This window comes from Pteropus medius, unplaced genomic scaffold (assembly GCF_902729225.1).
Source record: "Pteropus medius unplaced genomic scaffold, Ma_sr-lr_union100, whole genome shotgun sequence".
Taxonomy (NCBI): Eukaryota; Metazoa; Chordata; class Mammalia; order Chiroptera; family Pteropodidae; genus Pteropus; species Pteropus medius.
The window spans coordinates 5,697,057-5,723,692 of NW_024349505.1; the positions used below are offsets into that span (position 1 = coordinate 5,697,057).

At 43.6% G+C, this 26,636-nt stretch overlaps 1 protein-coding gene across 1 annotated transcript; it reads right to left on the reverse strand.

The window, feature by feature from the left end:
- Positions 1-555: 555 nt before the first annotated feature.
- Positions 556-25,777, reverse strand: ENDOD1 (endonuclease domain containing 1). The gene is made up of 2 exons (XM_039882009.1): positions 25,388-25,777; positions 556-1,788 (listed from the first exon to the last, which is right to left on the reverse strand). The coding sequence occupies exons 1-2, from the start codon at positions 25,685-25,687 to the stop codon at positions 586-588; spliced, it is 1,503 nt and encodes a 500-aa protein (XP_039737943.1). The 5' UTR covers positions 25,688-25,777; the 3' UTR covers positions 556-585.
- Between the last annotated feature and the right edge of the window lie 859 nt (positions 25,778-26,636).

Sequence of the window (26,636 nt, forward strand, 5' to 3'; positions counted from 1 at the left end):
CCTTTGGAGAAAAACAATCTGGCAGGAGTTCTTAGGAGCCATGAAAACTAAAGAATATAGTAAAATTCTATATCCTAAGAAGTTATTTCAACTCAGAGAAAAATTTCTGCATATTAATATTAGTTGAATTAGAAGCAAATGGTAACAAATAAGGTCAAGAATATTTTATCAGTTTTGCCTTAGAATCTCAAGAATATAGAACAACAAAATTCCTTTCTCCTTTCTCAAGAAACCCTTTAAAATTTGCCCCTCTTCCTCTTCTCATAATTTTTAATTATCTGAAATGAACCTAAGTATTTCAGGTGGCGATCTGCATCAGGAAATGACTGCAGTTATGGTTTAGGGTGCCGTCTGACAGATGACCTAAATCCTCTAAGCGTTTTCTCTTCTTTAGAATGTACCCAAGAAAAATCAAGAGTCAAAACATATCATCTTCTTCTACTTTCTCCAGAGATTCCCACACCAAGGCCAAAATATAATGATAATTGACAATGAACACCAAACCCCTACTGAGCAAAGTATTCAGCTTTCTCCTATTTAAAAAATCAAATTCACTGTGACTGAACACTATTAATATTTTGAGTTCTATAAGTCTCCAGAATTGTCAAAAGTAACCTTGTAGCCAATTCGCTTGCAGACACTAAAAATAACCTGAAATAGGCCACCCATGGTGCCAAAAGCAGTGTCAAAGAGCAGAGAGATGGTGCCACCAAGTCCCATTGCAATGTCCTTGCACACAACTGGAACTGCACCCATAGTATACACAGGGAAAGTGGCCACATCCACAAGGACTCGGACAGGGATGCCCAGAATGCGACAAACGGCCTTGAGCAGACAACAAAGGATCCGGAGAATGGCCCTGATGATTTTGGCTATGACTTTGAGTACCTTCCAGGGAATGCTTGCCAGCTCTTCCCCAATGGCCAAGAAGTACGAGATGGTGGCTAAACCCAGGCGATAAAGGCAACTTTCTATGCCATTAATCACCTGCTTGGTGACATACCACAGGAAATACACAATGCTCTTTAGGATTCCTATTACGAGGTAACAAATTAATTGGAAAAGCTTGATGAATGGGGTAGCAATGAAGCCTATGAGTTTTCCCAAAAAGCTACTCCTTTCCTCAGATGCCTCTGGAGGCAGGAGAGCAGACTTCTTGCTCCTTGTGCTGGAGAGGGGACCAGAGGTCTCTTTAGATCTCACTGTTCGCTCTTCATCCTGAACTTGGTTAACCATTTCCAGGATTTTTTTCATTTTCTCCGTGTCTTGTTCCTTTTCACCACAGTTGTTCTGGAACAGCTGAGGGTTAAATGGAAGCAGTTTTTCAAGTTCTTTCACCATCACATCTTCTATGACATCACTGTCCCGGGTGTGCTTGACAAATCCCATGGCCCAGCCTCCTCCAGGGACTGCACAACAGGCTGCCAGCCAAACATACTCAGGGATGGTCACTTTGTCCTTGACGTTGTGGTCTGAGGGCACGGCGCCTGTGAGGATATACAGGTCATCCCCACCGCCACACTGTGGGGTCAGGGCCCGGTCCATTAGGCTGTTGAGATTCATGTACCACCGTTCCTGGAAGGACAGGGTCATCGGAACTGCATTTGTGAGAGTGAACGTGGCCGTGTGGAAATCACTGCTAAGGGAGAACGGGTACAGCTGTCCTCCCTGGTAATCAGAATCCAGGTAATCCGTATTCAAGGCTTGCTTGCTTCCTAGATTTTTCACAGAAGTGATGGCGTCAGCCTCATTAATCACCTCCTCAAGGTTGCTGTCAGGGTCATCGATCTGAAAAAAGAGAGCAAGTGTTTAGCTGCACCCAGCTCACAGCATTGAGGTGCCCTTGAATCGTTCTGTCGAGACTCCCAGAGAAGTCCCTATTACACTCACACTTCCCACACTTGGGTCTGGAAGGGCTTGGCTCTCTGGTGCACATGCATTTCATCCTAGTATCTTACAATCTTGGTGTTTCAAAGCATCCTTTCAAACAGGCTGTTTCCTATTTCATTCTCTGTGTATCCTCCACTCTTACCCAGCAATAACACCCCATCACATACTCACACTCACGTGTATTTACACCATCGTAACATTCATATTTAACCTGCTGTGGTTTTATGAATTTCATAGCTCTTTTTGGGAATATTTTTTCTATGAGATTCAAATTGATTGTAAAAATGAAAACAAGGACAGAGTAGATCTCAACAGGCCCATAAAAATCAGAACTGCAATTCAGATAATCAGCCACCAATGATGACTGCAATTTAATGAACACATTCTTGACGAATGTTTACATACTTCGGGATATATGAAAAACAACTCTAATCGAAGCATGTAAGTCAAATGGGGGGAAATGTACAGCTTATTGTCAGTTATCAGATACTTACCAGGCCAAGCTAAATTCAGATTTGAGCTCAGGACTGACCCAGAACTCTGTACTCTGTGTTTAGCTCCCAAACAAGACTGTCAGGGACCCTGTATATTCCCCGAAGGACCCAGCCAAAGACTGACGCATACTAGAATCGCAAGGCACTCTTGTTCATCTGTGCCCTGCGATGGTCATCATGGCAGTATTTATAATAGCAGGATGTTGAATCAATCCATTTTCAAAAGCAAGGAAAGGTTAAGTAAATAATGTTATAACCATCACAGAAATATCTTAAAGCCATTAAAAAGCATTTGTAATTATGAAGATTTTATAATTTATAATGATGGGGAAATATATGCTATAATGTTGAAAGGAAAAGCAGGATATAAAATTAAATGAAAACAGATTTTTTTAAAGTCTAAAAATAGGCAAGAAGCACTCTGGAAGGAAACACATGAAAATGTCTGCAACGGCTATTTGATTCCTGGGGACACTAGAGATTTCATTTTTCTCTACTTTCTTGTTTTACTCCCTACATCTCTCCTACTGACATCAACCCACAAATTATAACATGTTACTTCCAAAAGAAAACAAACAAAAAATAAACAAATTAAAATAAGTAAATTCTTAATAATTGAGTCCCTAGAGTTGGTGCTACTCACTAAATCCATCATTAAATCGAAGAAAGTCAAGACCGTGTGACTTGTGTTGCACCCCTTTTCAGTGGGACAACCAACTGTGCAATGGCAAATGTAGTCATGCTCACAGAAGTGTGTGTAGGGTGAGTGAGGGCAGTGGTTGAGCAAACTGGTGTGAAAGTAGCACTATTTTCTGAAGTCTAATGGAGTAATCCAAAGCCTCACCCTTCAAGGGTGTTCCATCCCTTCCCCCAGTCTTAGAATTAGCAATGATCCTAGATGTTCTCCACTCCCACCAGATCCCGGAGGAGCAAGATAAGCAGCTCATTCATTCTGTAAAGTTTCCACTGAGGCTCTCCTATGGCTGAAAGATACACTCCCTTAGAAATATCAGCCTCATTCCTGAAATATGAGATCAAGATATGGCAGAGTCAAGATTGTAGAGTCTTGGGTGTAAGGTCAGGGATTTCAAGATGCATGTGTCTCCATGGTTACTAGGGCATTGCATCTGCATTTAGTCTGTAATCATTTCTTGATTCCCTTTAGGGAAAGTTTGGATCTGTTTTATGAATTGGTAGCCCTGTGATGGAGTGTAGGCAGCATGCTGGTGTGTTTTCAGCCAAAGGGCCATTCAGAGATGAAACAGCGCCTACACATATAGATGGGCAGCCCTGGAACATGTACAGAGGAGAGACTCTTGGATGAGGAAGAGGAAAGAACAAAAGAGAGACAGACAGAAGAAGAAAGGGGAAGGGATAAAAGATGAGGCGGGGTAGGAGGTAAATGAGAGAGAGAGAGCGAGAGAGAGCGCGCACGCGCACGCGCGCGAGAGAGAAAGAAACAGAGAATATGTATGTGTGTGAGAACGAACACATATTCTTTCTTTAGGCAAAAACCAAGACTGTGAGTTGATTTGCTCCCCAGCTTTATAACATGGTCTCCCAGCTGCCAAGGTCAGAAAAGACTTAGTTGGTCGCTTCTGCATCCTCTCAAGCCACATGAGTTCATGGTGCTCCAGATTTCTGCTATGGCCATGCATGTTAAAAGCCTTTTCTGCCCATACTTCATAGGCACAAGGAAAATAGGCCAGGGTAGAATCGAGGTGGCTGGGAAGGCAAGGACCTAATTCTATAATGGACCCTGTGCACTTCCATACCCTGGGCCTACCTAAGCAAAAACAGTAACTAAGCTATATGTTCTGGATACAAAGGCAGAAGAGAGCACATCTGCTCTCCCCTTCTCCTTGCTTTCTCAGAACCCACTATCCATGGGCACCATATTTTTATCATCCTCAAATGTGGCTCTATGATTTGACGACAAGATATAGGGTGTGAAATCAAGACAGAATGTCTATGTGTTGTACTTATATAGTGATGGGGTGGGGTGGTCAGGGACTAATATGGTTTGAACTACCAATGAATTGTTTTCAATATAACATGATACATAAGGTATTTTTACCTTATTTTACAAATGGGGAAACTAAGAGACGGAAATGTGAAGTAACTTTTCCAAAGGCATCCAATAATTAGCAGGAACCGGATTTGAACTGAGGTCAGTCTTGTTATTCCCACAGCATTTGTTTTTTACTACTAAGCCATACTTTCCTCCATCTTAATGAATAGTTAGAACAGTTTTCTTCACCAGAGAATAGAAAAAAAAATACTGCACTATCAATAATCTCCTTTTCTTTCTGTGTCACGGAATAAATCAAGTTCCTCGAGGCTGCAGGGAGAAAAGCTGATATCTCAGCCCCTGGTGTTGCAGCCCCAGACTGAAGAGAGAATGGAAAGAAGTGTATGTAAAAGCGTGTAAAATGTAAAAGCGTGTATGGATAGGCTGACCTTCTTGCCTCCTTTTTGCCTTTGCCCAGGGCACATGGCAGCTAAGCCACTAGCATCACAGTCCAAAAATGTGGCAGCATAGGCAGTGGGCAACTGGCCAGAGCAGTTTCTAGAGTACTACTACCCTTAGAAACCCGTCAGTTGACTCGTCCACAGTGTCCCCAACTAGGACCTGACTTGGCTACTCATTTTTTTTTCTCTGCACCAGCAGGGGTAGCAGAAAACAGCAAGCACAGCAAAACCTCTTAGAGAAAACTGAAAAATCAGTGTCTTCACCACAGCTTCCTCTGCTCCCGCTCCATAGAACAGAGTTAAAAAGTTAAGAAAGGGACTCTATACAGACCAGGGCACCTAGGTAAATTGCATGGCTTAACTGAATCTGGGCTGTGGCCTTTAACACTTTATATTTTCAATGAACAAAGACTCGTTCATGTTGCCTCCTGTAAGGATGGGTTCACTGGAAGGAAATGAAGGCATAGAAAAGTAGAACTAATGGTCTCCACAAAGACCCAGGGACTGTGGTATAGCTTGGATTGCTGGAGCCAGAAAGGGATTCCAGGCAGCCCTAGAGAATTAAGGCAGCAAGAGCCTGTAGTTGAGACTAATTAGACATTAATGTTTGCCATTAATGAGACTCAGTCACATTTGACCTGTCAGACTATTTCAATCTCTCCCTCCTGGCTTCTTCGCCTACTTCTTTCTGCATAGCTCATCTCTACCTCATGGCTTCTACTTACTTATGATCTCTGTTCCATCGTAACTTGAGCTCGCACATAGACCATCATGGCCTCCCTAGCCACTGACCATATCATTAACCTGCAATTTTGGCTTCTTCTGTTACTTATTTAATTTCTTTTTTCAAATGTTCGAGACAGAATCTGATTTTTATCCTTTCATATCAGGCCATGTCAAGACAAGCCTATCCTTGAGTTAACTGCTCACCCTTGTCAAATCGGCCGTAGCTAAGTACTGCAGAAAGAACCCTGGTGAACCACATAGGGCTTCCTCTCCATCAGGGACCATGTGCCAGACATTCCAGAGTTGTCTCGTCTTGTCAGAACCTTAGTTCAATGTACCAATGTAGATAACTGAATGTGAATACTAACAGACAAAATTTAAACACAAAATAAAAAAGAAATAAATTTCCCAAGGTTTATCTAATCCAGTATTAAATCGCTGACAAAAATACCAAAGGATGTTTTATAAGACGACAGGACCTTCCATGAATCCTCTATTCTCTCCTTTGAGCATCCGATTAGAAATACATCAAAACCTCTCTTTTTTCTTATCTTTTTCCTATTTTATATCTCATTAACTCTATATTTTATTCCATGTGAGCTCTCCAGATCTATCTTCCAACTCACTAGAGTTTAGCCATGTTTAGTCTACTTGTTTGTTAAGGTGTTTTTCTTTTTTTTCATCTTTATGACTCCTTTTTTTCTACCATTTATATTTGGTTCTATTTGAAGTTCTCGCTCTTTTTTCACCTTTTGTGAAATTCTTTTTTATCTTTCAATAATTGAAACATGCTTATTTTAAAGTCTCTTTACTAGTTCTCTATTTTATTTGTTTTTGTTTTTGTTTTTTTTAGTTTATTTTGTTGATTCTACTGGTTGACTTCAGGATGGTGGGTATATTAAGTGCTTTGCAATTTTTGCTGGTAATCTTGTCTTCATAAGAGGTCCACGATGGTTTGTTGAAAACAAACAAATGTAATAAGATTACTTTTGCAGTTGTCTCTGCCAGAGCCCTAGAGAATTCAATAATTCTGGGGTAGTTTCTGAGTTATTTTCTCAGTTCAGGATCTCCACAGGGAGGAAGCAGTATACCCATTCAAAGGAAAGATGATGGCTCTAGGCTTACTTCTGGAGGGTGACTATTTCCACTCTGACATGGTGTGAGCAGCCAGTTTCTATAACAACTTACAGGTGGTTTTCTGCCTGGTTCACCAGTGCTGCAGCAATTTGCCAGCTCCCAGCTATACTCAGTGAGCCTACTTCTAGTTTCATGTCATGAATATGGTATGTAACCTTGACTCCTGTCCCCCGGGGCAGGTTAGGGCTCTAGCCCCTAGCATCCATGTGGCTTCTATACATGCTTTGCATAACTGTTTCTAAAATATTTCTGAAAATTTCCCTTTTACTTTTATGCTGAAATATGAATTTAAATATACATACACACATATATGTATATATTCCAATATTCCAATAATTCTATGTGTTTGCAGTGGAAGGAGAGGAATTCCACATCTGCCCAGGCACTTTGTTCTCCCCACTGTCTGAGGTTTAAAAAGTTTCTCCTAAAGTATGCCCTCTTTTCTTTTATAACTCATTATAGATTTATCATCCCAAAATTCATTTACATTGCTTACATCTCTTTTTTTCTGTTTAGACCACCTCCTGAATAAATGTTCGGTGTAAGCAGAACAGTACTTTTCAACACTTCTACTGATGGTGTCAAGAACTTTACAGGCTAAAGCAGGGGTCCCTAACCCCAGGTCTTGGACCAGTACTGGTCCTGTTAGGAACCAGGCCATATAGCAAGAGGTGAGCAGCAGGCCAGCAAGTGAACCTTCATCTGTATTTGCAGCCACTCCCCAGCGCTAGCATCACTGCCTCAGCTCCACCTCAGATCATCAGGCATTAGATTCTCATAGGAGAACTGGTCCCTCCCTGGTGCCAAAAAGGTTGGGGACTGCTGGGCCAAATTCTCTAAGAAAAGAATATAAGGACTTCCAGCCCTTTCCTAAATCACATCAGCCAGCTTACAAACAACTTGACCCTGTTTGTTTTTGTTCGTTTTACCAATTCCTGTGCATTATCTATTACCTACATATTTTTTTGTCTGTTTATATTCTGTCTTTCTGAAATTTATTTGCATTGATTTTGTATTTTGTAACTTGGAATCATTCAAAAAATTGGATATTACATTATGAAGTCACTTTACCATATCATTTATAAAACATATTAAATCCCAGGGCCTTATAATAGTCTGCTAACCTACCTCCACCGAGAGAAATGTCCATTATGACTCCTACCTCCTGTCTTGAAAACCAGTTTTTTAACCTATGACAAAACTTTCTTCTGACTCTCAGATGACTAACGTTTAATATCATTTGTTAAATAATCATCTGAAAACTCTAAATAATATCACTATAACAGCTCCCCACCATCACCATATTTACTTAACTCTACAAAACAACCAAGTATGTTTTGGTAGGCTTTCACTTTCTGAAAGAATGTCAAAATGTGGATGTGTAACTAAAATATCTAATGCATGTATGGGAAACTGTATTAAAAATAGTACAAGTATTTGATTTTAAAAGTCTAATATAGTCTTTGATACACATACACTGTCACATAAAGGGCAGATGTATTTTTCCATGCTCCCTGAAGAAATAGTTTAATAATCTGGTTATTGCAATTACAGTAAATTACTGACAACACTGCTCCCTAAAGACAGAAATACACCTATGATGTAAGAGGTAATTTCAGATTACAATTGCTGGGTTACACTTGCCCTTGTGTATGCACCACTAATTTCCCTCTTTAGTTCCCTAGCAGAATCTCTGAAGTAGGGGCAAGTACAAAGATCTCTGTGTGTAAATCCTCCTCCCTGCTGACCTAGTCCCCCTGGGCTGCCAGAGGTAATTTGAAACAGTTCCTGTGTTTAATGGAAACTTTTTTTCTAATCACAACATATTAAGTAGGTTTTAGAATAATGAGCTCTCTCCCTCCACCAGCATCCTGCCCCATAAATAACCTTATAATAAATTCCTTTTCAAATTTAGTACCAAGAAAAAAAACTGTTTCTCTCAAGAAGATGGTCTGTTTCCTTCTACCAGACAGTAAAAGCTACCTAAACCCATGGGATTTCTTTTTTGCTTTGGAATTAAATGAAAGGAGACTTTCAATTTTCCTGCTACTATATGTGTAAAAAAAAAATAGACTGATAGAAAATTGAAAAGGAATACTGAAGGGGAAATATTCATTCATTCCACAATATTTATTAAGCACATATTTGTGTGACTAGCATTGTGGGAGGAAGCGTCAGGATTGGTAACAATAATACTAGTAAAAATAATAATAACAATCAACATTTATTGAGCCCTATATGCCAAGCACCATTCTAAGAATTTTATATGTATTAAATCAGTCAGTGGCTATGTTAAGTATTCATTCATTTAAACTCACAAAAACTAGGTACTATTAGTATCACCTTTTGACAGGTGAAGAAACCGAGGCACATCAAGAGTAAGTAAGTTGCTTAAGGTCACACAGTTAGTGAGTGCTGGCATCAGGGTGTGCACTCTGGAAGTCCAGGCCCACAGCTGGTGTTTAGTCACTGCTTTGTATGCCTCAAAATAGGCCTTCGCTCAAGAAACTGACCATCTATTTAGGAAAACAAGGAAAACATAGATACATACGACGTTACATAGGAAATGAAGAAAAAAAAAAAAACCTGACAGTGTGATGCATTTTATATTAAGTGCCAAACAAATGGTATGAAGAAAAAGAATTTCAGAAGAAAGAAGGGCACGGTGAGTGCAGCCAAGGAAGCCTTCTTATTTCTTAGAGAAAACAAAAGCTGAGGTGGAATTAGAAGGATGTGCAAGACTTTGAAAAATGTAGAGAAATAGTAAGGTCAGTAAGGCTTAATAAGACTTCTACACAAAGGCTTAGGGGCAGAGACAAGCAGCCTGTGAAAATAGGATTTTAAGTAAGGAAACATGAAAGGTTTAATTGGAAAGAATGGCAGGGGACAGATAATAAGTGATCTGATATACAGATATCTAATCATAGAATAATTATAACTGAGTACTTACCATGTACCAGGCACCAGGGTAAGTGCTTTACATAAAATATCTTTTTTTTCTTTTTGAATCTGAGATTATAGCTTTTCTTCTACTCTGCCATCTTGACTGTAAGTTCCATAAAGTATCTCTTTTAATCCTGACAGGATCCCTATTACCTTCCTTTACCAAAGGGAAAATCAAGGCTCAGAGACACTAAGTAGCGTGCCCAGTGTCACACTGTTTAGTGACGGTAGGTGAGGTCACAGACCTAAGTGGTCTGACTTCACCATCTATAATGCATTTCTGCTCCATTCTGCTTCCTGGGCATTTTCAATGCTGTGCATCCCAGTTGATCTTTACATGTATACAGTGGATATCCCCTGATGCTTTCTGAGGACTGGAACATCATTAGGGATGTGTCATTCCAGGGAGATACATCTGGCAGCACTGGGCAGGAAAGCCTGGACCACAAAGGCAGACGAGGGACTGGAAAGAGAAGGACATGTGCAAGACTCCAGAAGGAAGAAGCTCAGGATGCGGGCACTGTTCTGGAAGGGTCCATGGAAACTAAAAGATGATGTCAATGGCTGAAGCAGAGGTCACTGAGAAATGAGGGGCAGTGGAGGAATAGTAAAGAGACTGACTGTTTTAAATGAGACTAAACTGACAGGCAGAAATATTTTATAGCTGGAGACGGAGAACTGGAGCTTGAATGCAGAAGCGAAATTGAAACTACAGACGGGTCAGCCACAGAGGAGTATCGACAACTGAAGACTCAACTTGTTGAGCACATTCTGTGGTCCAGGCACTGTGGCAGGAGACTTACATAAAAGACCCGCACTGCAGTGCATGTAACCCTATGGTACCAAGAATACTCAGAAGTACACATGTGAATGTTTTTATTTTATTTGCTATACATTTATGCTTATTGTGTCCTGGGAAACTATAACCAGCATTTCATATACATGATTTCATGGATATTATTATTTAGGACAAGACTAAATTGGTTTTTCAGAGAGTTGATTTAAAGTCAGTGTAAATTCCAATTTCAAGTAAATATTAGTAAAAGTAGTACTCAGATACAGCAAAAATTATAAAGCAGGTTTACAAATGAGTACAACTTGGAAAACACAGCACTGCTGCATCCCATTTACTCTTCACCTGACCCTACCAGGTAGGATTATCAAGTTACACACAGGAAAATTAAACTCAGATAAGTGACAGGAATAAGGTCATCCAATATATAAGTGGCAGGGCCGACATTTACACCTGGCTTCTGGGACTCCGAAGCTCTTTGTCGGATGCCAGAAGCAGCCCACATCTTTTGATGAGGAGGGGAATTCCGAGAGCCACAGGGCGCCACTCTGGAGGACCGGAGAATGAAGAGAAGCTGGGAGACACAGATGGAGCTGTAGGAGAATTAATTGTCTAGAGTCACATCGAAAGGGAGGAGAAAGCTTCAGCTAGTGGAGGGTCGACAGTGTGGTACCTGTCGCCAAGAAAAAAGGGAAGGATGGAGACAGAGACCAAGGCCTTCGATGATTATAGAATCCTTAGTTAGACTTCAAAGGGCAATTTCCACAGAGAGCTCAGGAAGGAAGACAGGTGGCAAAAGTGACTGGAATCTGCAGAAACTGACCTCTTGTTTGAGAAGCCTTTCAGTAAAGGCGGGAGATGAGCAAGACCTTAGTTTGAGGAGTAGGGTTTACAGCACAGATTGTTTCCCAGCCCCTCACATGCTGCCCAAGGAAGAGGGGGTATTGGGAGGATGGGGCTATTTAGGTCTCTGTACAAGGAAGCATCTCAGGGCTTGGGAGCATCTCGGGGGGGATGATGAGAAGGTCACAGGCTAGAGGAGCAGTGAGACACTAAGCAGAGCTCCCGAAACCTCAGGGCCCAGTCACTTGGTACAGATTTGTTATGGGACAGTCTGTCACCGGGGAGAGGTGGAGCTATTGAGAGTGACGATGATCTGCAGAAAACAAACTTGAAGCTTCAGCATTTGTCAGCAGTACCATGCTCACCTCACCTGCTCTTTCTCTCCTCGGCCTCCTCTTCTCAGGGGACTGTACCACGGGGCAAGGGAGTAGGGGCAGCCGTGAGCACAGGCAGAGGGTCGTGGAACGTCCCAGAACACACAGGAGCACAAGGAGGCATTGCAGAGGTCTGGAATGACTGGGCGGGGAAGATGGGAATGGGGAAAAACTTATAGTTACCCAGATTAGTTCACAGTAAACCAAACAGGGGGTTTAAAAGTCAAGAAGAAAGAGTAATCAGAGAGGAGAACTAGTGTGCTAGAGAGTAGACTCCTGTGCATCTGGTTATATTTTGACAGATCGTAAATTCCTCAAGCATTGGGATCATCGCTTGTACCTTTGTCTGCCTAAATCACAATGAAGACTCTGCCTATGGGAGGTCTTGGTAGGCATTTGCTGATTGTTATGCTATGACTAAAGTAGTGGCAAAGGGGAGGGGGACAACAAAGGGAATGACATTGGGAGCACATGGAAGAGTCAGCCTGGGATGAGGGAACTTCTTCCCAGAAGACAGGAGAGGAGGAGAAGAGGGTTCATGGGGAGCTGGTATTGCAGGTTCTCAGGGAAGCAGTAGTCGGGTTCTCTGTCATAAGTGAGGGCGTGTTGGCCAGAGCATAGGGAGAACAGGGGCAAAGAAAAGCTTCTGAAATGAAAGGAAAGCTCCCGGGAGGCCAGCCAGGATTAACGGGGCAGGCCAGCTCTGCTGAGGCCAGGGTTGTAGTGTTGTAATTTGGTACTTATTTTACCTACAGCAGTGACCTGTAGTCCAGGGATGAGCATAGAGAAAGAATGGGCCTACATGCTGTGGTGGGATAAAGTATGTGGGCTTGTCATTGCAGACAGAAACTGAAGTGCCTGACCTCAGCGTCCAAGTGGGCAGGGGGCAAGGGATACAGGTGACAGCTAATGGCACTGCTAATGTGATGACTGAGTGGGTACAAGTGCAATGAGGAGCAAGACAGGCTCAGGGCATACGGAAAGGGGAGGCTGGGGAGAGGAGCAGCGTGTCAGCAGCTAGCAGGTAGAGGGGCCAGGTGTGACCCTGCTGCTGATGGGCAGCTGGCATGAATGCAGACAGCACTAAGGGTGGGACATGAGTAGATGGTCATATTAGGCAGGCTGACCACCAAAGACAAAGTGGAGAGAAATCTACCAGGCAAAGAAACTGTGTTTATCCATATGTCTGTCCCACCGAGCTGAAGGGTCCAGGCCAGTGCCCAATTACCTGTGCTCTCTGCACCCAGTGCGATGGCCCTTCAACCAGGAAGTGATTGGTATTTGTTGAACTATCTCATTTGGCCTCACAACAACCTTATGATGCAGATATGATTTCCTCCAATTTGCAGATGAGAAAAGAGAGGCTCCAGAGAGAATGAGCTGTCCTCTAGATCTGCTCTAGGATCTGCCTGAGGAAAAGGTGATCATCAAGAAGGACCATCAAAATGGTTATGGAACTGCAATGATTCGGGAAAGGTGGTGTTCCCTTCCCCTGGAGAATCTCAGGCTAAGGCTAGATAAGCATATGTGGGTATGATTCAAACCAGATCCTGTGATCAGGAGATGACCTAGAGAGCTCCTAGGTCTGTAGGGACAGAGAAGCTATGTTCTTTGGGATTTGTTTTATTTTTCAGCAAGAGTTAAATAATCAGACGAACTAAACAGTGGGTGTTCCAATTTTGTTCCTGTTTATAATTTTTGAACTATGATACAAACCCACACACACACAGGGACATTAAAGAGATACCATCACTCCATTGCCCATCACCAGGTGGGTCAGAGGCCCCCTTCTTACAAGGAACTGTGAGTGTAGCTGATAATAGAAACATCAGATAATCTTATCAGAGCTGAGACTGGATGATGCAAATAGGCCCTCTGCACAGTCACACACATTAGAATGAACCTGATCTGAGTCCTTGGGTGAATCCTAGGAGAATCCACTTACCACAAAAAATATCCTAATCTCAGGAAAGAAATAAACAGTTCTGACCCACCCATTTAAGAAAAAACATCCTCCCTGCTTGGCATCCAAAATATTCTTTATTCTCTTGGGAACAGAAATTGCTTTAGAGAATTAGAAAGATTATTTTCCTTTCTTTTTCTTTCTTCCCTCCTTTTCTCTTTCGTTTCTTCTCTTTCCTTTTCTTACTTTGCTTTCTCCTCTCTCTCTCCTCTCTTCTCTCTCTCTCTCTCTCATTCTTTCTCCCTCTCTCCCCCTCCCTCAATCCCCACCCCCTTCTTTCTTTCCTTTTATGAAAATAGAAACACAGGGCTTTTCATTTCCTGACCGTCCCTTTAGCACTCAGGCAGACTTCCGGGTCCTCTCTGCCTTCCCGTGAATCACCCTTCCTCTGGGCCCCCGATGCCACTCATACACCTTCCTGCCCTCGGGAGAAGCAGGCGTTTCCAGATCTCCTTGTGTCATGCTCAGCGTGCTCACCGTAGGCGCTTAGCATGTGTTGAGTGAACTGTGGAGGTGCCAAGACAAGTGGCTGCAGAATTCTCGCCTCCTAAGTCGTTAGATGATGGAACATCATCCATTTCAGACTTTTTTCTTGAAAATTTAAAAATAAAAATAGAAGAGGTGGGTGGATTTCAAGAATGCACTAAACTAACCCTAAACTGGCAATCCATGCAGGCGAAGGAGGCCTGAGGTGTGGGCACTGGGTGACCTCGAGGGCAAACACACTCCCACAGGACTCCTGGGACTGCTTTTCTCACACAATGCTCCAAGTTTCGAACGCCTCTGGGAGCCTAAGAAAGTGTACGGACTCCTTTAAGACCTTTCCAGAACTGCAGTACCTTCTCAGGTTACATCATCCCTGGTCTTCTCTGGTTTCCTTCCTCATTACTCACTGAAGCCTGTTTTCCACTCTGGACTCTGCTTTCTTTTCCAGAGCAATTATTCTTAACCTTTGACTATGTGGGACAGAACTCAGAAAAGTCAGTTAAGTGGAGATGTCTCCATTTCTAATTTTTTCCACCTTCTGAGTTCAGAGAAGATTAGAGGTTCTTAGGCCTGGCTGCCCTGGCAGAATAACCTGGAAGCTTAAAAATAAAATATCTCCGGGACTTACCCCGGACCAATTAAATCAGAATCTCTGGGGCAGGGGCAGGGACAGGGCTGGGAATCAGGATATTTTTAAAGTTCTCCAGATGATTATAAATTGAGAACCCACTGGACTAGATCTTTATCACATTCTCATTTGTCAGTCTGTAGTGGAATAAGCCCCAGCCTAGACAGCCACTATAAGAAATTAGCAATGTCTCCTTAAATCAACAGTTCTCAAAATTCAGTTTGTATTAGAAGTAACTTGGTCACTATTAAAAATTCAGATCCCTGTGGCTGCACGTTCTGGGCTCTCCCAGCCAACCACCAGGTACACCGGGCCCTGTCAGTCGGTGTGCCACAGTCAACTTCTACCTCTGACTTAATGAGTATTTCTGACACTATCTCGGAGAGGCCAGCATTTGTTACCACGTGACCCCCTCCCACCATCTTCTTGCTAGTCACAACCAAGGGACAGCCAATCTGGCCAGCAACCAACCAGAAGCCTCTCTTGAGCTTTAATCCAAGAAACTCAGAGGCTGACAACAGTCAGGGTTGCTAGAAGGTTGCTAGATGCTGTTTAGAGCTGGCAGCCATTAGAGAGCAGAGGGAAGACAGAGGAAGGTGGGAGAAAGACCCGGAAGATTCTGTGGGAACACTGGTTTCTATAAGTTCCCCAGCTCTGAGTCCTTTGAGGCCTGTATCTCTGCTCTTATACCTGTGACTCTTCCGACAGCCTTGTTCTTCACCCAAATAAGCTTAGGTAAGCTTATGATTCATGTACCAACAAGCCTGTAACATCAGGAGTCCTACTCATGAGAACCCAGTGAGCCTCCTGTGGGAATCAGAGCAGGGACCTTATAAGCATGGAAACGTCTAGACACCTGGATTAAATCTCAGGAACAAATAATGAGATAAAGCTGCCTTGGTCCCAGAAGTCTGGGTACAGATCAGAGGAGTACCCCAGGGGAGAGAGAGAAGAAACTTTTACCAAATTCTTCAACAGAGAATGTATCAATGGACAAAGTAAAATAGAGGATAGTGCAGGAGCAACTGAACTCAAAGAAAAAGCTGAGACTGGTCACGGGTAAGGTGGCAATGGAGCAGGAAGGCGGGTTTTAATTTTTGTTTTGATGCAGCTAAGTGGCTTATTAGAGAAAGCCAGGATTACAAAAGACATCGGAGTTGGCATTGCGGCCCTTCATTTTGCAAAGGTGAGCACAACACTCACAAAGCACCGGTTGTACCACATCTGCCACCTGGCCCGGCCTGTCTTCTTCTCCCATTTGTCCATCTTGGGAGTCTGGCTTCTCACTTTCCCAGCATGGGCCAGGGAACCATTTCAGCAATAATACTGGATCAGACCTAGGAGCATGGTAACTCTCATCCTGCTTGTTTCCATAGCAGGCGTGGTCTGGGAAGCCAAGATAACTTACTCATTCAACATGCTTTATGTACAGGTACTGAGTGCTTAGACACAATGCAGAGTGCCTTTTGCACACACTGTCATAATGAATCTTCCTAACTCCTCTGTAGGAGACAGATCATTTATTAGCCCTGTGACACAGATGGGGAACTGAGCTCCATGAGCTTCAGTAACATTTCCAAGGTCACACAGCTGGTAAATGACAGAGCTGGGACTCAACCCAATTTTATCTCTCTATGAAACCCATTTTCTTAACCACTCTGTTTCTCAGTCCTTGCCCCTTTGGGGCTAACCATCTAGCAAAAGAGACTTAAATAAACCACTTCTTGGTCACAATCCACCTTCCTGAATAAGATCCGTCTTCCTAAGTCACAAGACACCTGTAGGCAGGGACTGGGTTTTGTCCCAGGACCATGTCTTAGACTCCTATTTCTTGGCTTAGTCCTAAGATCTCAATGAATGGTTTTGTTGCTAATAATAATGATGATACTGATAAAAGTACCACTCAGCAGCTGGATATCTAACTACTGATCCTTTGCTATGCTAAAACTTTAGACCTGCTGACCAGGAATGAATAAATGAATGAACAGACAATAAACAGGGTAGGCTTGTTTCTGTCACTGAAGATCTCTTTAATTCCATGTCTTCCTCTTAAACCCCAATTCATTGATAAGAACAAATTTATGGTAAATTCTTGCCTTTGGTTGGCTGTAACCACTTATAATGTAAATGAATGAGAAGAAACACACATTCATGCCCTCCCTCCAATTTTTATCATAAGAATATATTACTTTTATAATCCAACCCCCCTAAATATTATAAATAACGACACTTAAAAGTTAGCTGAAAACTGCCTGTAGGTCTAGATCTAGAGTTGCCAAGCCACAATAGGAGTAGGATTGTACAGCTTTCAAATTTCATGGTCACTGTTCAGTCCCTATTTGCTGAGTGCTAACATTCAACATCTATTAATCACTTACTAAGTGCTGGCATTGTGCTAGACCAGGGTTGGCAAACTACAGCCTGTGAGCCAAATCCGGCCTACCAACTGCTTTCATAAATAAAGTTTTCTTAAAACACAGCCACGGTCATTCATTTATATATTGTCTGTGGCTGTTTTTGTGCTAAAACAGCCTAATTGAATAGTCGTAACAGAGACTATATGGCCCACAAAACCTAAAATATTTACTATTTGGCCCTTTACAGAAAAAGCTTGCTGGCCTCTGAGTTAGACAATGAGGATTCAATAGGGAACAAGAGCCCTGAGCCCTGCCCTCACGGAACTTAGATTCTAGTTGAGTGGCATTCAATTAGTCACACAAATAAATATATAATTGCAATACACTAGCAAAGAAAGGTATGTTTGGTACTAATAGAGAGTATCCAGGGTAGTTGACCTAGTCAGGAATATCATAGAAGACAATAAAACAAAAATTAAAAAACAAAAAAACAAACCCAGCAGGGACAAAGGCCCTATAATGAAAGAGAACATGGGACTTTAAAAAAATAAATAAATTAAATAAACACAGAAATAAGTCAAAGTGCCTAGAGGTACAGGCCTGGCCAGGTCTGTGATGCCAGATAAGGCTGGGAGGGGAATGGGAGACCAACTGGACAGGTCTCTGGAGACCACGATAAAGGCTTGTCTTTATCTGAAGAAAAATGGGGAGTCCTTAAGGGTTTCCAGTGAGATTGTTGGAGACACGATGAGATTAATGTTTGAGAGGATTTCTCTGGCTTCGGGGTGGAGAAAGGCTAAAGGAGACCAGAGCAGAAGGGGTTAACCAGACAGGAAGCTGTTTTTGCAGAGGCCTGGACAAAGCTTGGACCTCAGAGTACAGGTAATAGGGATGCAGGGGTGAAGTCTGTCCAGCTGAGCTGCAGAAGCAAGGTTATCAACCATCCCAAAGGGTCCACTCAGCCATGAAGAAGTTGTCCAGTGTTATCATAGATATCATAGTCCAGATACAACAGAGATAGCCAAGAATGAGAAAAGACCTTTCATGGTTCATAAACTCGGCTTTCCTTGTCATGCTTCACTGAAAACCTGAAGGCATCTCACACTTAGCACATCTAACACGCCAGCTCCTCCTTTAGTATCATCATCTCATTCATGACAGCGCCATTCTTCTAGTTGTTCTGGCCAAAGTCCTTGGAATCATCTGTAACTCCTCCCTTTCTTTCATCCCAAAGATTCTTGGCTCTTTCTTCAAAATATATCTAGAACTAGACTGCCACCACCCAGGCCAGCACTGTCGCCTGCCAGATTATCGAAACCTCCTATCTGGTCTGTTTCTGTCTTTGAACCCATACAGTCTGTTCTCAATGCAGCAACCAAAATGATGCTATTAAAATGTAAGTGAGATCACGTCACACCCCTCTACTCAACGCTGGTAGAGTGACTTCCTGTCTCAACTGGAGTAAAAGCCAAATTTCCTACAAATAGTGCAGGGGGCCCTAAACGACCTGCCATCTCCCGCCCTGCCTGCCTGACCTCATCTCCTGCTCCTCTCCACATGTACCCTCTCTAGTCACACCAGCCTCTTCTTCAAACACGGGAAACACTGCGGTAGGGCCTTCGCACTTGCCGTTGCCTCTGCCTGGGACATTTTTCCTCCAGATACCTACATTACTGTCTTTGTCACTTCCGCTGGGTCTGTACACAGTCACCTCCTGTCATGTCTTCCCTTTGAAAACTCCACCTTTTCCCTGATAGCTCCTATCCTCCTGCCTTGGTTTATTTTTCTCCTTAGCATGTTTCACTATTTAATACTATGCCTTTTATTTATTTATAGCACGTGTCCTCTATTAGATATTATGCTCCATGAGAGTATTTTTGTCTCTTTGATTCAATTCTCTATTCCCAGGGCCTAGAACAGTGCCTGACACATAGCAGGTGCTCAAGTAAATATTTGTTGATTTAATGAATTAAGCGACGGAGGGCCCAGGGCTTTGTTAAAGCATTAGGCATTCCTGCCAACTGAAGATCAGTCAAAACTCAGGACCAATCATCCCTAAAATTAAGGTGCAGGTCAATGGGAACGTGTAGTTTAATTTAAATATTCAAATACTGTTTCAGCCATCTGTTTTCTCTGCAACATGAAATGTATCCATATTTTCAGTGTTGATTAAAATTATAAAATGCCCTCAGCTTGACTTCCTTTGATTGAGCCACACTTCTGTCAGGCACTGGGTCAACAAAAGCATGACTGGAATACTAAATGGTGCTTCTATTTTTGGTTCACCATATGAGTTGGTTTCTTTTTATTTCTCCTTCCTTTCAGTTGTCACATAGATATATCAGCAGGCGATGAATTATTGCTGTCATAGATGTCAAGTTCTATGGAACAAAAGGGTACGTGATCACTCAGGAGACATAATATGCAACCTAAAGGAGAAAACATTCTTGAACTCACAGTAATTCTAGGAGCAAGACCAGACGACTGGATGCAAAAGCTACTGGCAAGTGGAAGGATTTAGTTTCTCATATTTTCACTTGTGAAGCTGGCAGTTTGAAAGGAAGAGAAATCTGAAACCCAAAGAATAAAATCTTTATTCCTCAAGGAAAGTGCCATTCAATCACCATGAGCTAACAACTGAGCTAATGACAATCCAAAGGTGGGATTTTCAGAATGATGTCAGAAGCAAAGCCATAAATCGTCCGAACAACTGGATTAATCCAGCAAAATAAAAATAAAATAATATATCTAGTCAGTCAACTTGGAATCTGGAGAGAAAACACTGACATTGTAGTTGGAAGACAGCATGACAGAGTAGAAAGAGGGCTAAGAGCTTTGGAGCTGGGCAGCCATAAGCTTTCATTCAGGCTTTGTCTTCTAGCAGCTATGTGACCTTTGATAAGTTATGTAATCAGTCTGAATCTCAGTTTCCTGAACTATAAAACATGGATCATAATACCTAGACTTGTGTGAATGAGTTAATTTGTGAAGACCCTTGCACACAGTAAGGGATTGCTAAATGATAGTTTCTTTCATGGGTTGTCCAAATTTAAGTCTGAACTGAAAGAATGGTGCACAGATCTGCCACCACTGGACTGTTTCAGGACAAAATGTCCCAAAAATGTTCTGCCAATGTAGGGCAAGTACCTTAACTTGCTCCTGAGAATGACTGTGAATCAAATGGAAACACTGAATTCAGAGATAAAGAAAAAGCGAGAAATAAAGAACAATGCAATAAAGTATAGCCTGCATGACTCCTGTTTTTGCTATCTGCACTCCACTAAGGAAGAAATTGTGAGAGATTGACTCTGGAGCCATCCCCTTGTGTCAGGTACTTCTTAGCCTTACACAGGCTCAGCATAACAGGCGGGAATACAATTGCTCACTGTATGTTTGTGACAACATACCTCTTAGTTGATCAGGACAGAGAGGCTGGTAGTATCTCTGGCATCTGTTTTGTTTTGTTGGTTTCAGTCACCTAAATCCATCTACCCATCCATCCATTCAATCTTCCATTCAGTCACTCTCTCACCATGTACTTTCTGAGGACCTATTTATTATATGAATGTGGGGTATATGCCTAACATTTGATAAGATACACAGATAGATATTTTACTTTTTAGGAGAGATTTATAGAATGTAGAAGTCACATATCTAATCTAAAATTCTATTCATGTGTGTGAATGTGTGTGTATTTGTGTACATCTAACACCTATTAGAGTAAGACCTTAATAAAGTATACATATTAATATTCACTAAGAAGACATTACTGTATTCCAGGTACTATCCTAGAATGTTTATGCACATTTTCTTTGTTTGTTGTAACCACTCTGTGAAGTTAAACACTTGTTATTGCCTTTAATGAACAGATAAGAAAAACAGGACTGGAATAATTAAAGTCACATGTCTTGTAAATGGCAGAGCAGGGATCTAACCTCAGTCTCTTAACTAGGAAGTAAGAATCAGAATTGCCCTGTTTGCTGCATCCCTTATACAGAGATTTAAGTGTATGATGTCTTCTACATCTGTTCTCTGACACAATAAAAAAATCAACTGATATTAGAATAAATTAGACATAGAATAAATAAATGTGTCTGAGTTACAGAATGTGTAAATAATAAGTTGCTAATTGAAATTAAAGATCAAGAATTTAAGGTTCTAACTCGTAACAACTGTTCACATGCATTTACTAAGATTTGAAATATGACCTTCCTGGGCCCTTTCGGAAAATGCTTTTGCAGTTAACCAGTCACTGCAGAGCCACTGACACCTGAGCAACATTGTAGCCAAATATGTGCTCTCGCTTGTCCTACAACTTCTGAGAATTCCTACTGTTGTAGGAATTTAATTCTCATCTTTTACATGGAAATCTTGATCCTACAACCATTAAAGCAGTGGGTCCGCTGTGAGGTCAAAGAATCTCCATGCTTTATCAAAAGAGCACTGGACTAGGAGCAAATAGTTATGAATTCAAATCCAAGTTGTGTGACTTTGGGCATATCAATTAACCTCTCTGAGCCAGTTTCCTCATTTCTACAATGAAGAAAATGATATCTACCTCACAGGATTTTTGTAAGGTTAAATATCAAGTGTAAGCTGAATATAAAGCCACATCCTTCCAGTTTATGAAATTTGTGTTTATAAAATGATAGGGTCATATATGTTGGCTTCTAGCGTGAATTGACAATATACTTTGGAAAGGTATCACTGGTACCTTAACCACAAATTCTTCCACTAAATGGAAAGGAGTTGAGAAACTCAACAGTTTGAGGCTCCCTGTACTAAGCCAGAACCCAGTTCTCAGGTCTCTGGAGTCTTGAGTGTAAACCTTCACACCATCTCCATTCATTATGTATATGAGGACACATTTTCTCATCTTTTTTTCCCCTCTCCCTAGTCTCAATTTAAAGGTGACCACATTCCACATAAAACCAATAACAGCCCTCTGTTTTCCCTGCTTCCTTTCAAAGTTCTAATTCTATTCCTCAGAATATCCCATTTAAATTCCTCCAGTGTGGGCAGACCTGGGGTCCTGTGTCTGACACTAAAGAGGTGTCATCCAGAGAAGAGATTCAAATCATCTAGGATTGATGGGGTGGACTTAGAGGAAGGTTCCAGCTCTGCATGTGGAATATGTTTGTAACAGTGGCTGTTGGCCAGCTACGGGATAAGCTTCTGAAGCAGTAAGCTCCCCACCAAGAAAACTAAAGCTGAACATCTCACCCGCTGCGGCCTGATAGACCCTAAAGTCAAAATACGTTATTCAACACTATTCAGTGCTTTCTACGTCCTAGGCCCTCAGAAAACAAGCAGGGGTTAAGACACCGTCCTCAGCTCTCAAAGGCTGACATTAGGGAGACAGACACATGAGCAGGTAATTATAAAACACTGTGGTAAGTACAAAAATAGAGAAATTATAGGAGCACTGAGAGGTGGACCTAACTTAGGTGGGCAATTCTTTCTAGAAGATGTGACATCTTGGCATTTTTAAAGCATGGAGTTGGGGAAGAAGAAGCGAGAGGCAAGATGAGAAAGGCAGTGTAGAAAGGGTATTCAGGGCAAAAAGAATCGGAATGAGCAAAGAAATAGACGTAACAAACAGTACAGTTTATGAGAAGCATTCCAGGCAGCTGGATAATGCTAGACCATAACATGTGAGGGTGGGAAGGAGCAAGAAACAAGGCTGGGGCTGGAGACAGGAGCCTTGTAAACAGCATTCTGCAGGATGAACTTTGTCCTGTAGGTATGGAGAAGCCAACACCTTAAAGGTTTCAAGCACAAGAAGGACTCAGTTTCTATCATCTTCAATTTAGAAGTTTTTTCAGAGAGAAACTACAGGACAGCCATGAAAGCTGCAGAACGGGGCTTTGGGAGCCCCAACTCATTAATGAAGGTAAGCCCAAAGCTCCTTTGGTCTCTGGCCTCTTCTTTCCCTGTCTGCTCAGCTTCTAGGTAACACTGACCTCATAAAAAGGTAATGTGGACACAAGGCGACTCAGCATTACAAAGTACTTTGAAGCAGCCAGGAGTCCACACTGAGGTCTGGGCATCTTTCTGCAGTGGTGACCTTGGCCGTGAGGCAGACCTCAGGGAGCACGAGGCAGAGCGGTCAGGTTTGCTGCAGTGTGCTCCAGAGCCTGCCTGCACTTCATCTTGCAACTTCTCCTCCCTCCCTCCTTCCTTGCCTCCCTCCTAATACCTTCTGGTTCCTGGTTGACTTCACCCGAGGTTGGGGTGGGAAGGAAGGGGGACAGAGGGACACAAGCCCATCTTGCAGGGAAAAGCATCAGCCACTGTGACCATTCCGATCTCTCGAGGTGGGAACTCTGACTCCTGGACTTTACCAAACCACCGCACATCTCACCTCAAGAGCTATCACTTAGAACTATTTTTCTCTTCTTCTCCAACCTTTTTTCTCCTTATTCCCATTCTTCATTACTCGACCACTCCCTCTGCTTGGAATGTCCTCCTCCTCATCTCCCTTCTGAACTCTGCCTCATCCTTTTTAGTACAGCACAAATGTCATGACCCTTAAGGCTTTCTCCTATCACCTCCGAGACAGATTAAATCTAACAGGATTTTGTTATCTTTATTAGATTATGGCATTTTGCTTATGTCATAACAGCTAGTACTTAGGTGCCTGGCACCTCTCAGAGAACTTTGTACATAGTAACTCATTCAAGCCTCAGAACCACCCTGTTATTACCTCCAAGCTTATAGCTGGTCAATGGAGGAACTAAGACTTGAACCCACACGGCATGGCTTTAATCAGATGCTTCACCTGCAGACCAAGAGGCCTTTGCATTCAAGAGCTACACTCTGTTCTCCTGGTACCCTAAGTAGCGCACAGCAAATGATTACTAAACATTTCTGAATTTAGCTGAAATTTGTTTAGCATGCGTTCCCATGTCTTCCACACTTATATTTTCTGCTTCCTCAAGGCGTGCAAGAGATCCTCAAGGAGAAAGGACCAGATCATCTGTTTTTCTCACAGGCCCACAATCGCAATGCATAATGAGCTGGGGAATAAGCAGAGAGCTCCAGGGTGCAGTTGGGGCAAACTAATTTTAGATGAATGTCTTAAGCGTGCACATTTATAAAGGCTTTTTCACATGCCTGATTTCATAGGTTCTGACATCAACAGGTAAGGGAGGTAGAATGGATATGGAGAAGGTAAGAAGACTGAAGTGCAGATTGCATGGGACCTGGCCACACTCTCAGAGCTAGAAATATCTGAATGAGATTATAGAAATTAGGACCCAGGATTCTGAATGAAGCACCTGAAAGGAGGTCTCCCGTTCACTCACGTGATCTTGGGCAGCTGTGTCCATCAGGGATGGGCCAGCTGAGTGGGTCAGCTCCTCCCCCATCTATGGCCTTGGCTGTTGGGGCAGGTGGGGAGGCAGGTGGGAGGCTGGTGAGAGGTGAGAAATAGCCAAAGGGGAGGCTGGCTGAGCAAAGGTGGTTCAGGATGTGTTAAGTCAGGTTTCGCAGGACCTCTGGGGGCCTCTCCAAGTGTTTGGTCACCCTCACCAGACAGGATAGAATGCCCTGAGAGGTGACATGATTTCCAAGTGGTCTGATAATATAAAGAGTCAGGAAAAACAGGTTTTCCTTTCCATTGTATTTCTAAAAATCTATACCTTTATTTTATTGTACTAACGACACATCTTCAGACAGAATTTACTCGATGTCATGTGCAGAAGGGTTTTCAAGCTCAGGCGGCTTTTCCCTGATAGAAAGGGCAATGAATTTATAGCCAAAAGACCTGCCCTAGCTTACCAACTGGGTGGTCTTCCCCAAGCTCTTCGCCCCCGAGCCTTGATCTCCTCTTTTGCAAAATGCGCATGAAAATGCCCACCCACCTACTCACTCCCCTCAAATTGTGGCAATGGCCTGTGCCAAGGCCTGTGAGTTCTCAGGCTAAGCTTCTCGCTGATCTGAATGGTCTCAGGCTCTTCACTATTCAGGAAATGAATGAGACACTGCAGAGAGCTACACCGAAATGCAGGGAAGAGCCACCTCCCAATGGAGACCTTCCGCCCCTGCGGCTTAAGCGAAGGCTGGCAGATCGCCGAGCTCCTGCGGTGGCGCTGAGAAGGGCGAGGTAGGCTGTAATTCCGGGGGCGCAGTGCGGTGAATCCGAAACCCGGGTTTCCTGACTCTGGCCCCGAGGGCGGGGAAGGGTGGGGGAGACTTTTCCCGCCCTACCCCTCGCGGTGGCTGCAAAGCGCCCCTGGAGGCCAGCCTAGCGCTGGGGCTGGTGAACCACCTCGCTTACCTGCGGCTCCACCAGCCAGCGCTGCTCCGTGCCACCCGGCGCGAGGCGCGGGGCGCGGAACGCCGAGTACACGGGGATGCGGTCCCGGGTGCTGTACAGGGTGGCGAAGCGCTGGGTGCCCTCGGAGCGCTGACAGATCTTCACGTGGCCCTCGGCCGCCAAACCCGCAGGCGGGGTCTCGGCGTAAAAGAACTGGTCACATTCGCCAAAGCCGGCGTCCCCCTCGCCCACGAGCCGGCCTTCCAGCAGCGCTCCCAGGGCGAGCAGGCTGCTCAGCGCCAGCCAGCGTGCGGGGCCCATGGCAGCCCCTGCGAGCACCGAGCGGCCGCGGCGCGGGCTCTGCGGGCCGGGCGGGGAGGGGAAGTCGGAACCCAGGCGCGGCGCAGCGGGGCGAGCGCGCGGCTGGGCCAGGCTGGGCGGCCCTGGCGGCGGCGGCGGGGGCGGGTCCGCGTCCGGAGGCCGCGCCTCCCTCGCACCCTCCCTCTCCGAAGATGGCTGCAAGGGCTGGGGCGGGGGCTTGGGGATGTGGGCAATGTTCTCCCAGCTGCAGCCGGGCCTGGAGACGCAGGGCACCTGCCACCGCGCCGCCTCGTCTCCGCAGTCCTCGGGAACGCGCTCCGAGTAGTGGAAGATCTAAGCAGGGTCGACCTAATCGGAGGGACTGAGAAGGGACGGTCCCCTGGGCCGGGCGCCCCAGAGGGCCCCTGGAATGCAAAGGGGCAGTGTGAGATGCTCACGGAACTGTGGCTCTTTTTAGCAGATGGGCAGAGATCCCCTCTGAAATTCAAAGAACATTAATCTCCCCTCCCAACGAAATGCTCAACCACCTGCACGGGAACTCAACTTTGATGCTGATTCAGAAGATCAGAAGTCCGGAGACCCAAGTTAAGATATCCAGTTATAGGAATTTCCTAACCTAGACAGACAAGTACAGCCCTTGTGTTTTACTTGGTGCAAGCCTTAGATACCAAACCAAAACCAAAACAAGGAGACCAGCCAACGTTATTGCTTGATAGGTTTGGTTGATTCACTCATCCCACTGAGTGCCTAGGTGCCTGGGTCAGGTGGCAGGGCACAGCTATAAACAAGGACAGGAGCCCAGCAGTCATGGAGACTACAGCCTAGTGGGAAAGCTTGTCATTAATCACAGAAACATACTATTAAAGGAATAATTAAACACTGAACATGAATCTATGAGAACCTGACTCCGGTAGGGATTCAGGGTATGGTCTGAGTTTGCCTGAAATGA

Bases quoted from the DNA above. Each gene is read 5' to 3' on its own strand.
- ENDOD1 (XM_039882009.1), bottom strand. From the start codon at position 25,687: ATGGGCCCCGCACGCTGGCTGGCGCTGAGCAGCCTGCTCGCCCTGGGA. The intron at 1,789-25,387 runs GTAAGCGAGGTG...CTCTTTTTTCAG, and splicing joins GCTGGCTGGTGGAGCCGCAG to ATCGATGACCCTGACAGCAA.